Raw genomic sequence first — 16174 nt, 5'->3', positions numbered from 1 at the left:
ATAAAATTTTCCCGGTCCAGACGAGAGCATGAAGCAGCACCGAAGTAAACATCGATGTACCTGAGAAAGAGTTGTGGGAGGGGGCCGGAGTAGGGCTGGAACAAGGAATGGTCCACGTACCCCATAAAGAGACAAGCATAGCTGGGACCCATGCGGGTATCCATTGCCACACCTTTTATTTGGAGGAAGTGAGAGGAGTTTAAGGAGAAATTGTTCAGTGTGAGAACAAGTTCAGCCAGATGGAGGAGAGTAGTGGTGGATGGGGATTGTTTGGGCCTCTGTTCGAGGAAGAAGTGGAGAGCCACCGGACCATCCCAGTGGGGGATGGAGGTGTAGAGGGATTGGACGTCCATGGTGAAGAGGAAGTGGTTGGGGTCAGGGAACTGGAAGTTGTTGATATGATGTAGGGTGTCAGAGGAATCACAGATGTAGGTGGGAAGGGACTGGACAAGGGGAGAGAGAATGGAGTAAAGATAGTGAGAAATGAGTTCCGTGGGGCAGGAACAGGCTGACACGATCAGTCTGCCGGGACAGTCCTGTTTGTGGATTTTGGGTAGGAGGTAGAAGCGGGCTGTCCGAAGTTGGGAGACTATCAGGTTGGAAGTTGTGGAAGGAAGATCTCCAGAGGAGATGAGGTCAGTAACAGTACTGGAAACAATGGCTTGATGTTCAGTAGTGGGGTCATTGTCCAGGGAGAGGTAGGAGGAAGTGTCTGCGAGTTGATGCTCAGCCTCTGCGAGGTAGAGGTCAATGCGTCAGACAACAACAGTACCACCCTTGTCAGCGGGTTTGCTGACAATGTCAGGGTTAGACCTGAGAGAACGGAGTGCAGCAAGTTCAGAGAGAGACAGATTCTATCTTTTGTACCTGTTTATGACATTTTAATGATCTATGCACACAGACCCCAAGTTTCTTTGGACTTTCACTGTTTCTAGCCTTTCATCATTTAGAAAGTACTCTGTTTTATCCTTTCTATGATTATTCATTTTTATGCTTGCAGCAGTGGCATGATCTCTTTCCCATGTTACCAACACCATCATTTTATAAATATAATTCTAAGCAGCTGAATGATTTCATCAACTATTTGGTACAAAATGAGGTAATCTATATTTACTTCTTAAAATTATTTTTAGTTTTAAAGACACTCATGATTTGCAAAATTGATTAAGAATGCCTATTGGTTAATTCTGCGGTCAAGCCTTTCAACACCTTCTTCAGTTCAAATAACATGCAAGTCCGGGAGATGCAAAATCAGCCCTTTATTCTTCATATTCCTGGTATCCTGGGCTCTAAACACTCGTTCCAGGTGAAATAGCAATTTACTTACATTTCTGCCAACTTAGGATACTGTACTCTATATTGAGGAGACCAAATGCAGATTGGGTGATTGTTTCTCTAAACACCTCCATTCAGTACAAAAGCATGGTCCTGAACTTCTGGCCTCTTGCCACTTTAATTGTCTTCAGCTTCCTATGCTTTTCCAATGAAGCTCAACACAGGCTTGTCTTTTGACTAGACAGTTCATAGCCATCCAGCCTCAGCTTTGAGCTCAACACCCTTAGATCACAACCGCTGCTCCATTTTCTCAGGCAGCAGCTATTTCCATTCATACATCCTCTGAACCCATCATTTGTTTCTTTACTTCCCTATTACTTTGCATCAACATCCCTTTTTTCATTTATTTACTCCTGCCCTCCAACTAATCACAGATCTTTCTTCCTTCTGCCCCTCAGCTCCTCTATCGCCTCCTTTTCCCTGGCTTTTTACTTGTTTAAAAACTATTAAATATCTAAGTTTTCCTAGTTCTGATGAAAAATCATCACTCTGAAACAGTAATTATTTTTTTCTCCATTGAAGCTTCTTGACTTGCCAAGTATTTCCAGCATTTTCTGTTTTTATTTCAGATTTCCAGTATCTAAAGTGTTTTACTTTTGTTTCAATTAACGTCATGTTTTTCACATGTATAGACAGCTCTTTTCAGCTCCTGCATCCCCACTTTGCTATTTTAACTCTAGAATATAAGTTTATTTGCCACTAAAATAGTAAATATAGTAACAATTATACAGTAAAGGCATTATCATGCATCAATAACGAAGAGCAAACTAGTACTGTAATTCCCAACCAATATGACTGGCATTGCTTGTATGAACATGGGCTTCCAAGAAAATAAAATACCCCTTACAATTCAAACTGCATACAGTGTAAATATTAAGCACGATATGATCTGGGAGTCAAATGATTGTAAATTTTGTCACTCATGTTGTTTATGACATGATCCAAGTCTTTCAACAAGATTATTCCATTGTAATTACTCCTAGAAATTCAGTACTGTGCCCCGACATTGGAACTTTGAATATAAATAGAAATGTCAGTTTTGTGGGATGAATAGCACAATAGTTCAGCAGTATGTCCTTTTACCTCTGGCTCCAGGGTTTAAATCCAGCACAAATATATGGAATGAAAGCCTCCTCTGTCTGCTGCATGAAAGGATCTGACCTGGAATCACCTTTTTAAGATGATGTGATTCTGTCACAGAACTGTGCTTAACTTGGCACTAATTGGCAACCTCACTCAGAGAGGTGACAAGGATGACTGCTGTGAGAAATAATAACAATGCACTGCTATAGTAAAGATGTTCTTCTGAGGTTAGGGTTAAAGCAACCAGTTGATGTAGAGTAAGGGAAGTGTTAATCTGCTTCTAACCTGTGCAAATGATAGACAAGTCTGTGTTTAGTTTCTGGTTTGAAGGGACAGGATTCCAAACATAGGATGGAAATTCACAGTCAAGAAAAGTAGCGTCTGAAACATTACTGCTAGTTTTAGATAGTGAAACAGAATCTGAGGTGGAATTGTAGTTTCTCTTTCATTCCTGGCGAAGGCACAGAGAACTCTTATAGTGGTGCTCTGGTTAAAGTAGTTACATTTTTTGATGTCATAGATGGTACAGAGTGAGTCATTCTTAATAAGGCCAGTTTGTTTTACATTGGGAAGGAAAGACTTAACCATGCCAAGGCTGTACAAGAGTAAGGGGAAGATAGGTGGTAATGACTCCAGGTTGGGATTTGTTCTGTTTGGGTCACACTTTGTGCTCCAGCCACCCATCTGGAATTGGTGAAAGGGCAACTCCAAACGCAAAGGAGCTCTTAAAGGGGCGGTGGATTTTTGGTAATTTTCTGGGTTTTTTTTTTTAGTTTTTTGGCATCAGAACATGTGTGAATGGCATATGTTGAAATAAAACAGGGAAATACTGTCTGCAATATTACCAGTATGAAAATTATCAGTTGAAGAATTTTCAAGAGTTCAGGAACATAAATGAAGAAATATGAAAAGAGATTCTTAGAATACAAACTACCACTGCAGCTTAGGGGAAAAAAACAACTGCATGCTGATGGGCAAGACAAGACAAAATTAATAATGAAGGCTGCTTTTAAAGTGTCTCGACTACAGTGTTTCATGGTTGAAGTGGTGTAAGATTAAAGGCTTGCCATGTGGATCAGCAGGTATCAGGGCTAAACTTCCTGTGCTCATTATGCCACAAATTATATCTGAAGACCCTGGCAATCCGTCTGGCAATGACTGAGCACAAATGCTTCCACAGACTTCAGATCGGTGCAAAGCTGCACCATCTGTAGCAAGGTCAGCCAAAGCATTGGAGGTCTACGCTGCCACTGGCAATCAAGTTTACCACTGCTGTCAATTTATCTTTCCAGGCTAGCATAGGATCATTTGCACCATCATCCAATATGCTGCCTACACATGTATCAAATGCATAAACTGGTCAGCAGTTTTAGATTTTGTTTCCCCACTGAAAAGCACCAAGTGCATGTCACCACTGCCCAATTCCATGTGATTACACAGCTCTTGCTCCTTCTCCAATACCACCACTTCCTCTTAGCCAAGTGTGCATCTTGAATCACTGGGCCTACAATCTTGAACTTACTAACTGCATCTTCTGGGGTGTGTGTAGCTGTGCTGGTGCTTGAATAGATTGTTGAGCGGGTGTTGTGAGGCACCTTCTTGTCCTGGATCACTTCAACAGTTGACAGTCTGATTTTCTAGGCCTGAAATGTCAATGGTCTTGGAGATTACCAGAGATATTCTTAGGGTTTTTAAAAATGTATTTTTGGGATGTGAGTGACTAATCCCTAGTTGCCCTTAAGAAGGTGGATGACAAGATGTTAAGATAGCAAAGGACTCGGGATTAGTATTATCCAAGAGCACTTTACCATCTTTATAATTATCTATGGTATAGACCTAGAAATTCTTCCAAGGCAGGTTCTTCAGAGGAGATAAAGAAAACTACAAAAACCAGGACAAACTTTGGCTTATGCTGGGCTTTATGGTCTGCTTTCTGTAATGTAAATTCTGTGTAAAAAAAAAAATTAGTTCAAAAATCAAATGGATGTTAACAATTCAATGCAACAGTTTGAGTTTTAATACTGCTACAATGTGTAAGTTAAAATATTAACTTCTTGAATATTTATGAAAATGGAAGCAATAAATGAGTTGAAATTCTAAGTAAATTTCTAAGCTATGGTTTTGTACCTGTTTTCAGTTGCTGTTATTCCTATTGAAATAAATGGAAAAAAAACTTGACAGCTAACAGACAATCTCTGGTATGTACCAAATCTATATTTTTCCCATGTACAATGTGAAATTTTGCTTAATGCTGATATTTATTGTAATCCTTAAATGAGATTGCAGTAAGAATTCCACATTTTATTTAGTAAAACTTTAGCTGAAACCCAAAGTATGGTATATATTATATTAGTCTAGGTTGATTTCTTCTATAATTGTGTTCATGAGATGCAAACACTAAATAACACACATATGGTGACCTAGCCTTTCTCTAATCCCAAAGGCCTCAATATAATTCAAACGGCAAACTCAACCTTTCTGGGCCATGGTCAGACTTTCCTCAGAGACCACACTTTCTTTGCTATACATTTGTGATTTCCCTATAAGTTATTTGTGCAGGTGCAAGGTCTACCCAGCACAAACATCATATGCTAATAAGTGTTATTATTACATTTATAAAATATAACATTTTCAAATCAGTTATTTTTGTGTAAAAATGTAGTTTATTGGTCCCTTTGAATGACTACACCTGAGAAGAAGATATGCAATTTTGGAAAAACTGTAGCAATAATCATGATTTGTGCAGCAATTTCCACAATTCCTTTCATCAAAATCTACTCGTGCAGTTGCCTCACTGGTAGCACAGAGTTAGTTCTAATCTTTCAACACAAGGTAGATTTTAGCTTGTTACTGTTTCTCAGAACAACATATACCTTTACACGTCGGTTAATGTTCAGAAATTGGCAAGTTTTATCATAGAGTTGTTCCAGGTTCTCTCTGTCCCAGTAAAAATCAGGGGTCATCAGGAGATCCGAACTCAAATTTATACGGTGTCTGAAAGAGAACAAAGTTAGGGTAACACCAGGCAGATTAGAGCTGTGAGAGCCGCTGATTGCTTACATTAATATTTACGAAACAATTCAGTACTGTCAACTATATATAAGGGAATATGTAGAGAAAAATATGAGATATAAGAATGTTTCTCAATCATGAAAAAGTTAATTATTCTAAAGTTAACCTCTTGATATTGTACTTTTTAAACTAAAAAATACACAATCAATTCTACCACTTGTATCTATGTTTGGCATATGGATTACGGGCAGTTGTCATACATCGTGTACCCTATTTTGGATTCCCATCATCCCTAAAAATGTTAACCAAGTCACACTTCTGAAAATGCTCTTCATGATAATAGAATGCCTTTTTTGTTATCTCTGTAGATGCTTGGAAGAGAATTTGTTTTAAAGTCCAATCTAATGGATTTCTCTCATCAGTTTACTTCCCTGTAATGCTGTTCTGAAAGCATGGATTCTTAACAGTAACTGCCAAGATACAACAGAGGTAAGCTCACCCCCCAATGAAGCATTTCCAAAGAGGTTGGTTTGAAGGAGAATCTTAAGGGAGGGAAGACGAGGGCCTTGGCAGTTTAAAGCCAATAATGAGGAGATTAAATTTGGGAATGCCACATAAACATAGCCACTAAATGTTACTGTGGATAAGTCAGGTTATGCAATTAGCTGTAAACATTTCCTACTCCTTCTTCAGGTACCATTCCCTAATAGAGTGTTGGCGACCGTGGCCTTCCATCGGATTGGTTCAGGATTACGCTTGGGGAATGACACAGTGGTTTGCTGTTGCCTTCTGTCATATAGCTGACCAGGAAACTCTCCCGCACTGACTGCCTGCCATCAGGCTGACAATCAACCTGTTTGGCTGTGTTATGAGCGCATCTTCCATGGCCATCAAGTCCTGAAGTGGGATTTGAACCCAGAGCTCCAGGCCCAGAGGTAGGAATGCTACCACTGTGCCACAAAACCTCCCTGTAGAACATTTAGTGTAGTCTTAATGATCTCTAAGATGCTACAAAATTAATTTGAAATAAAGAATAAGAAATGGAGCTTATATTCATTTATTGGTAGCTCTTCTGAAATAAACTAGAAGTTTCTGCTTTACATTTTTTACCTCAAGGCAAACAGTTCACCAATTTTCTGCATGACTTCAGATCGTGAAAGTTTCACTTGTTTTCCTGCTTTCAGCATCTGAATAGAGTGGGGTAAAATCAAAATGCTATGAGGCTATATGAATACTTGGTATAAAGCTGACTATCAGAAACAATCAAGTTTATATGTACGTTGTATATATTTTGAGTTTCAGTAAGAGATCTTAATTAAAGTTGAATCCATGCTGACTTGGTATGTTGGATGAAATTGGGTTGTATTTAACTGTAACTGAACATTTTGGATGGCACTCAGGAGTTAAATTTAGATCTAGAGTTTAGAGTTAGGTTATCCAACCATGCAAGAAATTTGGAGCTGAGGCCTGATGTCTCTTAAGCCAGTGCCTTTCCTATAATAACTCCAATGACTTGATCTGCCTTTCATACAGCATTGGAAATGAGCCAGAGATGAATTGAATTCAACAAGGGGAATAGGCTGCTTTTAATTTTCAGGAAAATTACCCTTTTCAGGATAAGATGGTGGATCTATATGCTTACCTAGATTTAAGCAGAGGAAGATGAATAGGATGGTAATTTCAGTGAACGACATGAATTCTTACATAATTTAAGACTTCCTCTGTTTAATACATGTAATGCATTCATAAGTGATTTCTAAAGATTGCATTTGGTAGGATTTAGGTGCTGAATGGAGTTCTGCTCCATCCTCATGCCATATGATGCAAGGGTGCTTTGCTCATTCAGCATGTCAAAATATCCCTATTCTCCCTAAGCACATAAATATGTGCTGAAGTCATTTGTAATGTAGCTTGTTCCTTGTCCAATCTTGGCTCTCTTTTCATCTACTTCCTACTTCTCTGACTCATCCCCCCACCTTCCATATTCTTCCCTCATTGCACTGCATCATGAGCTGCTGATTCCTGATCACTCACGCTCCAAGCATCTATGTTCCTGCAACTATAAATTCCTGGCTTGCTGAACTGACTCATGGTATCCCCTTCTGCTCTGACAAGAGTCTTCTTAATCTCACCCATTGTACAAAACAAGTCTTTTTTTTTAAATTCTTTCATGGGATGTGAGTGTAACTGGTATTTATTGCTCATCCCTCATTTCCCTTGAGAAGGTGGTGGTGAGTTGCCTTCTTAGACTGCTGCAATCCACCTGGTGTAGGTATACCTACAATGCTGTTATTTTGTCCTTATCAACTCTGCACACACCAAGGCCAATTGTAACATTCTCACCATCTCCCCACCTGAGCTAGCTCAGCAGTGACCAAGAATTAAACCTGGGAACCTTCTGCTCCCTGTATTACAGGACAATACACTCTCCCACTGAATTATCAAGGAAGCTGTGAATTACTATGGTTACATTTGTTTATAAACGAGAGAGAGCGAGATAAAACTCGAGTCAATTTGAACAAATTTCAATAAATGCCAGCAAACTAAGGTGGAAACCATGGATGCTAACTGACTTTTGCATGCATTTCAGTTGTTAATATTTCAATTATACCCAAATTTTCTCAAAACATTTTCAACTTCAGGTATTATCCTAATATTCAGCCTTTCTAGCACCTGTATTATGGTTCAAAAAATTATTTTAATGGAGATGGTGGGGTCAGATAACACCTCAATATCATTTACTGTCTTGTTAATTTTAAGTTCGGGTCCCAGGTTCAGCATGCAGTCTGTTTATCAATCTGAAGCAGGAAAACATCACATTACTCACCTCAGGAATGGACTGAATGGACTCAACAAAGTTATCTAATGACACCTCCCAGATGGCAAGTTTTACTGCAACCAAAATAGGATGAATCTATTACAAACTCAAAACCACCAAAGATTTCAGCAATTTGAATATAAAGCTGCTCTGTCAGTAGACTTCCTATGAATTGCTAATGCTAAATTGGATTTTATGTCATTCTGTAATAGCAGCAGCATCATACCATATTATGCACAATGCATTCTTCTACTGTAAAAGCAGACAGGTGTGCCTTTAAGACTACAAAATGGCGATATGTGAAACCAAATTCAACAAATATGCTAACTTGTCCTTACCCTTGTCCTGCTATTATCACATTCTGCTTTCTGACCTTAATGCCATTATCAGCACTCCTTTAGCCAGTACCACTATCATTAACACCTCTTTGTCCTTTTGTCCATGACATCTCTGGCAATCTCTCCTTTGCCCCCACCTATCATTGGCCTTCTCTCCAGCTTCACCTGCTCCACCCTGCCTTGAACAGTATATATTTCATTACATTTTTACTTCCCTTTAGCTCTGAAGAGTCATAAGGACCTGAAACATTAACACTTCTTTTTCTCCACAAATGCTGAGTCTTTCTAGCATTTTCTGTTTTTGTTGCTAGCTTGTGGGCTAGCCCCAGAAAATAATAGCAAAGCTGTCAGGTTGTAATTGAAATTTGAGTGATTCACTAATATCTTTCAGGGAAGGGAAGGGACCCACCTCCCCGCCCAGCCCCCCACAGCTAAACCTAGCTTGATCTTAAGTCCCATTCTCAGTCACTAAAACCACCCCAATTAGCTACATAAACACCCCTTTGCTATTGAGACTGAACATAAACGGTCCAGCTGCTCTGTAAATGGGCTGAAACATTTCAGTATATAAAAAAAAGTTTATCAAAATACACATGTAACGTAAAATGATTTCCATTTTAAAAAACAGCTGCTACTTGGGGGAGATTATGCAAAACAGTACATCTGAAGATCATCAATACAGACAGCTCAATGGCATATTAACTTGAAAATGGATTGAATAAAGTTTATTCAGGGATATCTGTGATTATATTGAAAAATGATTACTTTATTCACAATAATCTCCAGGATATAATGAGAAAAATGTATAAATTCAGAGGTTCATCCACATCTTTGTGTTGCTCACCTGATAGGGAAAGTGCATTTGAAAATGCAAACTTCTCCAAAACAGATTCATCTGGTTCCAGATCAGAGTTCAATAAAATCTCTCCTCGATGCAGCTTTGAATACCCTCTGTGGAAAATAAATAAATAAATGATGTGGTAGAGATGATGCTTATTTTGCAAACTCTTGTCAATATCCTAGCATTTGCCTAAATTGATCGTGCCACACACCGTTAAGGGACCATTAAATTGACTCAAACTTAAGTACAAAATATGAAAAGAACGATTCTTGTGTTACCCTTCAATTGAAATACATATTGGGTATAGAATAGGTTCTGGAACTGCTGAATAATCATACAAATGCTCCTTTGATATGGAGATTTCTCTGGAGTGGAAGCAGTCCAATTGCTCTGTAAATGGGTTTCCCAATTCTGTCGGGATGCAGTCAGGTGAGGCAAATGGCATTGGAAACCATACCTTACATTAAAAACAAAATCTGTTCTGAATTCCACTAGCAAATGCCCAAAACAAAGCCTTAGTTTACTTGCACACATTACAACATTAATATCTGCTTGGGAGACAAGTGAGAGATGTGTTTGCATTCATACAGTCATGAGAGTTGCAGTATGTATTGCTGCAGTGACCACAGCTATTGAATGTAGAACATACAAAAAATGTACTGTTCAGGCTTGTCAAAAAAGGGCCAATTCTATTTCCGCATTATCTGGAGTAGGGAGATATTAATCCCAGAACTGTCTATAAGTGAACATGACATGTAGTGAAGGCTTTAGTTGTGAGCTCTTTAGTACTGACTTTTACACTAAAAGCTACATATCTCAAAGCAGCTAAGTAAGTATGCTTGCTGCACCACAGTACAGGGTACCATTTTTCAGCAGAATCTCTATAGAGTTTTTTCAACTGGAGAGAAAGATGACACTCTCCTGTGTTTTCCTCATTTTCACAGATGCTTTTGCTTTGCCTGGCTTATGTATTTCTGCTCTGTAGCAGATGCGACTGCAATCCCAGAAGATGGCTTGACCAGAAGTCTTTTTTAGCTCTCCTACAATTCCAGCTCTGAAGAGCATTTAGGTGGAAGTCATTAGGAGGACTGGCTGTGAACTAAACTCTCCACTACTCCCCACCGAGGTCCTTTCAAATGAAGGATATCTCAAGCAACTTGGTCTGCAAATCTACTAGCAGACTAGAAATGTAAATTTCAGAATGGTGACAAAGGAAGTACAAAAAACAGCAAACCATGCTCCTTGGTCTAAGGTGGAAACTACATCCAGCTGCTCTAGTAAAAGAGTCGGTAGTTTAATTTTGACCCAAGGGAATGAAAGACTGCTCATGGATGGCTATGCCATCTGTATCACTGACTTCATTTGTGTCATCCTGTGGTGTAAAAACCTTGCCCAGTGAATTCAGTAAAAATACTATATTTCTTCAGAAAGGGTTTAACTATTTGTATTATTTGTCTAAGGATCATTAGTAATATCCTGCAATGACATATTCCTAAATTTAAGCTGATAGCGCTAAAAGTCAGGCCTGGCCTTAAAATTCAGGATATTCATATGCTAAAAACAAAATACTGTGGATGCTGGAAATCTGAAACAAAAACAAAAAATGCTGGAAAAACTCAATAGTAGACCTATTATCCACAGCATCTGTGGAGAGAAAAACAGAGTTAACGTTTCGAGTCCATATGATTCTTCCTCGGGGAAAGAAGAAGGAAGTAAAAGAAGTAATTTTCAGTACTCACATTAACATTTTTGATAAAATTAAAACAATGGGCTGAATTTTCCCCTGGACTTCAGGACTCCAACATTAATTTAGAGCTCGCACTTGCCAGCAGCGAGGCCAGTGTCGCAGTCTTCCTGGAGGCAGCCTTGCTGTCCTGTTACAAATGGTGGATCACTCCTAATGGCTAGCCCAATCAGAAGACTAGCAATTCTAGAGCTTCAGCAGCCCCACCAGGAGAGGTGGGCCCTGATGAGGCAGGTTGGTGGTATACATATCAATAAAAAATTCAGACAGGTGAAGCATTAGGCTCTCTTAGTGGAGGGGAAACCTCTCCGGATGGATTGTTTGGGCCGATTATGGCATTTTCTGCTGGCAGCCCCGTCTATGGAGCATGGAACCTCCAGCTCCGATGGTCTTGCAGCCCACTGCAGGGAAGCTACCTCTACTGAGCTGGCAGCCTCCGCATGCAATGAAAGGCTACTCCAACACCAGCAAAATGCTGGCAAGGCTGCAAAATCGCCCCTAGTTGAAGTCTTAACTATGTTAATTAGCTGCCCGCCTCCATGTAAAAGGCAGCCAATCTGCTTCTCAGGTCACTGCGGGGAAGACTCCAGCAGTGGGAATGCATCAGAAAGCCACCCCAATATGGCTCCCTCCTATCTTCCTGGTTCTCTTGCCCCCAAGCCTGCTACCACAGGGTCAAGGGGGCAAACAGTGTTTGCTACCATGTTGTGTTTTTTTATTCTTTCATGGTACATGAGTGTACTTGACAAGGCCACCAGCTGTTGTCCATCTCTGGTCGAGGTAATGATGACTCAGAAGCCTGTGAAACTTGGTTGGGGTTGCCTCACCTTGCCAAAGCCAATGGTCCGTAATGCACAGGACAATTTCCCTTTCTAAAAATAGATGGTAGGATAATTTTTTTTCTCATGGCAATTCTTGAGTGGGTGACTGGGCTGCCCTCCCTATGTCACCTGTCTGTGGAATGCATTTCATTGCAGAGCTGCCTATGCATTTCCAGTGGTGATGGGAACCCTGCCAATTTGGAGGGCAGGATTTTCGATGTGTTCAGCACCCATTTAGAGTGAACACACCTGTTAAAGTGAGGCTTCGTTTATCTTTGCACAAATCTGGACTGCTACACAGGAGGCACTTAGGGAGCAAAGTGGTTTTGCCTGCAACATTTTAAGTCATTGCTTGTGGAGTAGGTAAAGGCAATATTCCCCTTGGATGGCATGAAGATGCTGCAAGAGGGCAAACAGTATCACGTCCAAGGGCATGGGTCCAATGCCACAAATGTTTCAATAAACTGACTGGATAGCAAGGCTGTGAATGATGCCTTCCTATCTCCATTTCTTTGTATTAATTATGGCCATTGCTCTTCCCCACTTACCTCTCAAGAGGAGAAATCACAAGTGGACACTATACTAATCTCATTCCAATCACATACACATCTGTTGCCGTGACCCTCACAAAAGATGTAACCAGTATTTTGCTACCTGCTTTCACATTTCACACTGGAGCCACTTCTTACAAATGACTACCTCCCCAGCCTGCTCAAATCTTGCATCTTCTTTCTCTCAACAGGCACAATATATGATGCACTACATGATGCTGCCTTACATATTCTCATAACACTTTCAAAAACCACGCAATAACTTGTTTCCTCTATTACTCACTGGAGGGACTTTTATGGAGGCGTTGGGAGTTTCGCCTGCTGGCTCTCCAGCCAGCAAGAGACCCACGTCCTCTCCTCCAGGAAGACCTACTGGAATTAAGTGCCTCTCAGGGGGTTGGCAGCAAGGATGGGGGGTTGGCTTTCAGCGGTTCTGTTCCTTCCTGGTTCCGGGTCCGGAGTACCTTTGAAAGAGGGAACCATCCCCACAGGGGAGACCATAAGTGGTCTGCATAGGTCCGATTGTCATGCTTCCTGCATGGCAACAGACCCGCCCACCGGAGGCAGTGGGGTGCTCACATGCCACTCTCCAGCCTGATTAAAATGCCTTCCCTTCCTCCAAACACACCATAAGAGAGGGCATAAAACTCCCTCCACAGTAACTGGGAGTGGATTAGACCTGAGGAAGGATTAGTTTGTATAAAGGCTAACAGCCAATTTTAGGAATAATCCATGGAAATCATTGCAGCAAGCAGATCAAGGACCACTGGTGACGGAGAGACTGGAGGCCATGTTCAGCAGGGCGCCTGCCTACCATTTGCATTTGTTCTCTATTCTCAAGCAATTGCATATACTTTGCTACTGCCTAGAATTTCAATGTCTTGCTGACCCTTGTCTAGATTCATCTGAATACCTGAGCTCTGCAGGACATGAGTGGGGCAGGGGGGTCAACCTTCCTGAAGAAGCACCAGCACTTGCTCCATCTCCCCCAGGGGCCAATTTAGAAATTGGCACCTTGTAAGATAGATCACAAGTTAGAGCAGTAGCATTGGATGGATTCAATGCTTTTACATTTGCTTAAGAAAAAGGCGGTGGAGTTCTACTGACATCACAGGACACAGGTGTGAACACTTTAATGAGACTCTTGCCTGGGCCCTTGTGAATTCCCTGAGCAAAATGGTGGCAGATAGGAATGGGCTTTAAGTACAGTATTATGATTTTCAGGGCATTACTATCCTATTCTCAGTTTTATAATTTTCAATTCCCCCCATCGACTTCTTGTGATTGTTGTGGGGAGAGTTACCAAGGCAGGTTATGTGAACTCTAATTTATATCTAGATTAATTTACATGTTGACTAAATGATATTAAGCAACTCATTAAGATGGTTTTACAGAAGAAGCATTTCCTTTCTAGGCTTTTGGGTTTTCACCAAACATTGAAGACATTCTAATCAAGTAAAACAATAGACTGCGCTTACTCTGCAATCCGATAGTTAATTTCCTCATTTTCCCAATGAACCAAAGCAACTTCATACGGCTGGATCTCATGTGGCTCCAAGATTTGCATAATGCGTTTCACCTAAAGGCAGAAGATTAATTTTCATAAAAATGCACCAACTTACTTAAAAAACCCACAATAAAATACAAAACCTAATGATTTCAATCTGAATAACACACTGGAATCAAGATTTTTACATGAATCTTAATACTAATGTTAACCCAATGATTTATTGTCCCCAATAAAATTATGCAATCAGAAAGTCTAAGCCTGTTTAAAGTTATTACATCAGAAATGCATTGCTTCAATTCTTTGCCACTCAATTAATAAATGAGTTCATCTCTACCTCTATACACATACCAGATGTACAGGATAGAGTTTTAACATTCCAATCTGTTTTGGAAATGTTTAATTAAACCCCTACTATTAGCTTTACTTACTTCAAAGTCTTTCATGTGTGATGAAGCCATTTTTTGGTGAAATTTAGATGTGCATTGATTAAAAGCCTTGTAAATAAATTAACTTCCACTTCAGTATTAGTGCAATAACATACCCATGTTTTGAATAGGGAATGCTGAATAATGTTGATAGAAAGTGACAAGAAGCTATTGTTAATTATTGGTGTGTGTTAAAAGAATTCACTGTGTGGTATTAGTGAGCAGCAGGTCCCCAGGTTCCGCAGAGTGATGTGATAAAAATGGGCAGTTATTACCACTGACTGGTACAATCAAAACTGTAGGATACCCCAGTAGACAGAATATCTCATAAAATGAGGCTGCATATGTTACCAGAATGGGGAGCGTGTGCCACCAGTGGGAAGCAGGTGTTATTGACGGTTTACATGATGAAGAATGTTTCATACCAAACAGATAAAAATGAGGGTTGAGGTAAACATGCAGTTAAAAAGGGCGTAGGAAAACTAAACTATACCCTAGATACATGCAATATGATTCAACTTACCGCTTTATCTTCCACATTCCAAAAGACAACAGAGCCCTCCCTGTGTGTGCAAGAAATAAAGATTGTTAGTGTTGCAGAAGGTCATGGAGAGGACCATCTGTTATCTTTTAACAGCCAGATAATAGACTGGATAGAATATAATTTCACAGCCTTAAGAACCCCATGACTGAATCACAGAAAGAAAATGCAAAAGCTAATTAATTTTTCTCAAACTATTAACAGCTATTGATACATTTGATACCTTAAATGATAAGTTTACTACCAAATGCAGTGTTTGGTGAAATAAATTATGTTAGTGAGTTATAACATTCATCATGAAATCACATCATTTGCATTTCAAGAATATCCCAGTCTTGAAAATTTCAACTGACCTCCAATATCGACAGATATCTGTGCAAAAGTGTTCCAGGTTCCTACTGCTTTATGTGTGAAAAAGTGCTTCTTGATTTCACTCCTGAATGGCCTTGTTCTAATTTTATTATGTCCTCATGTTCTGGATTCCTTCTGCAGAGGAAATAGTTTTCCTATATCTAGCCTGTCAAATCCCTTAAACATTTTAAATACCACAATTGAATTACCCTTTAACCCTTAATCACTTAAACTCAAGGTAATATAAGCAGGGTTTATGCTACCTATCCTTATAATTAATCCTTTTAACCCAGTCTTCACTGCAGCCCTTGCAAGATCAACATATCTTGCTCAGAACCAAAACTGAATGCAGTATACCAGATGAGGTCTGATTAAGGCTTGTATAGCTGAAGAATTACTTCCACACTTTTGAATTCTAAGTCCCCTGAGATAAGGTTGACATCCCATTATCCTTTTAAATTACTTTTTATACCTGTGCATTAGCTTTGTAATTTGTGTGCACGGACCCTAAATCCTTTTTCTTCCAAAGCTCATAGTCTCCATTTAGAAAATATTCTAATCTGTCTTTCTCAGAGCCAAAGTGGATGACCTCACACTTCCCTACATTAAACTCCAATCCATCATAATTTTCTTCACTCACTTGGTCCATGGGCTTTTTATAACTTCCTTCTTCCATCCACACAACTTACTGTGCCTCCTAACTTAATGCCAATTGCAATGACTAACCCACCAAACTGAGATCATAGCTGGAAGCAAAGCATGTTTTCACATAAGGCTCTTCATTATTCAAAATGATGTATCCTG

General features: G+C 39.8%; 1 protein-coding gene across 8 annotated transcripts in view; it reads right to left on the bottom strand.

The window, feature by feature from the left end:
• Positions 1 to 16174, bottom strand: part of rmnd1 (required for meiotic nuclear division 1 homolog) — a 70908-nt gene that overhangs the window by 13016 nt on the left and 41718 nt on the right. For 7 of the 8 annotated variants that reach the window (XM_041211454.1, XM_041211409.1, XM_041211418.1 and 4 more), the window contains 6 exons: positions 15002 to 15041; positions 14022 to 14122; positions 9431 to 9537; positions 8258 to 8322; positions 6541 to 6617; positions 5292 to 5412 (listed from right to left, as the gene is read on the bottom strand). In XM_041211454.1, coding sequence (XP_041067388.1) covers positions 5292 to 5412; positions 6541 to 6617; positions 8258 to 8322; positions 9431 to 9537; positions 14022 to 14122; positions 15002 to 15041 — 511 coding nt within the window. Of the gene's footprint in view, positions 1 to 5061; positions 5413 to 6540; positions 6618 to 8257; positions 8323 to 9430; positions 9538 to 14021; positions 14123 to 15001; positions 15042 to 16174 lie in introns of those variants that run through there. The other variant, XM_041211463.1, reaches the window with a different exon arrangement.

The sequence above is a fragment of the Carcharodon carcharias genome, chromosome 2, assembly GCF_017639515.1.
Source record: "Carcharodon carcharias isolate sCarCar2 chromosome 2, sCarCar2.pri, whole genome shotgun sequence".
NCBI classification, from domain to species: domain Eukaryota; kingdom Metazoa; phylum Chordata; class Chondrichthyes; order Lamniformes; family Lamnidae; genus Carcharodon; species Carcharodon carcharias.
This window is presented reverse-complemented; position numbering and strand designations above follow the sequence as displayed.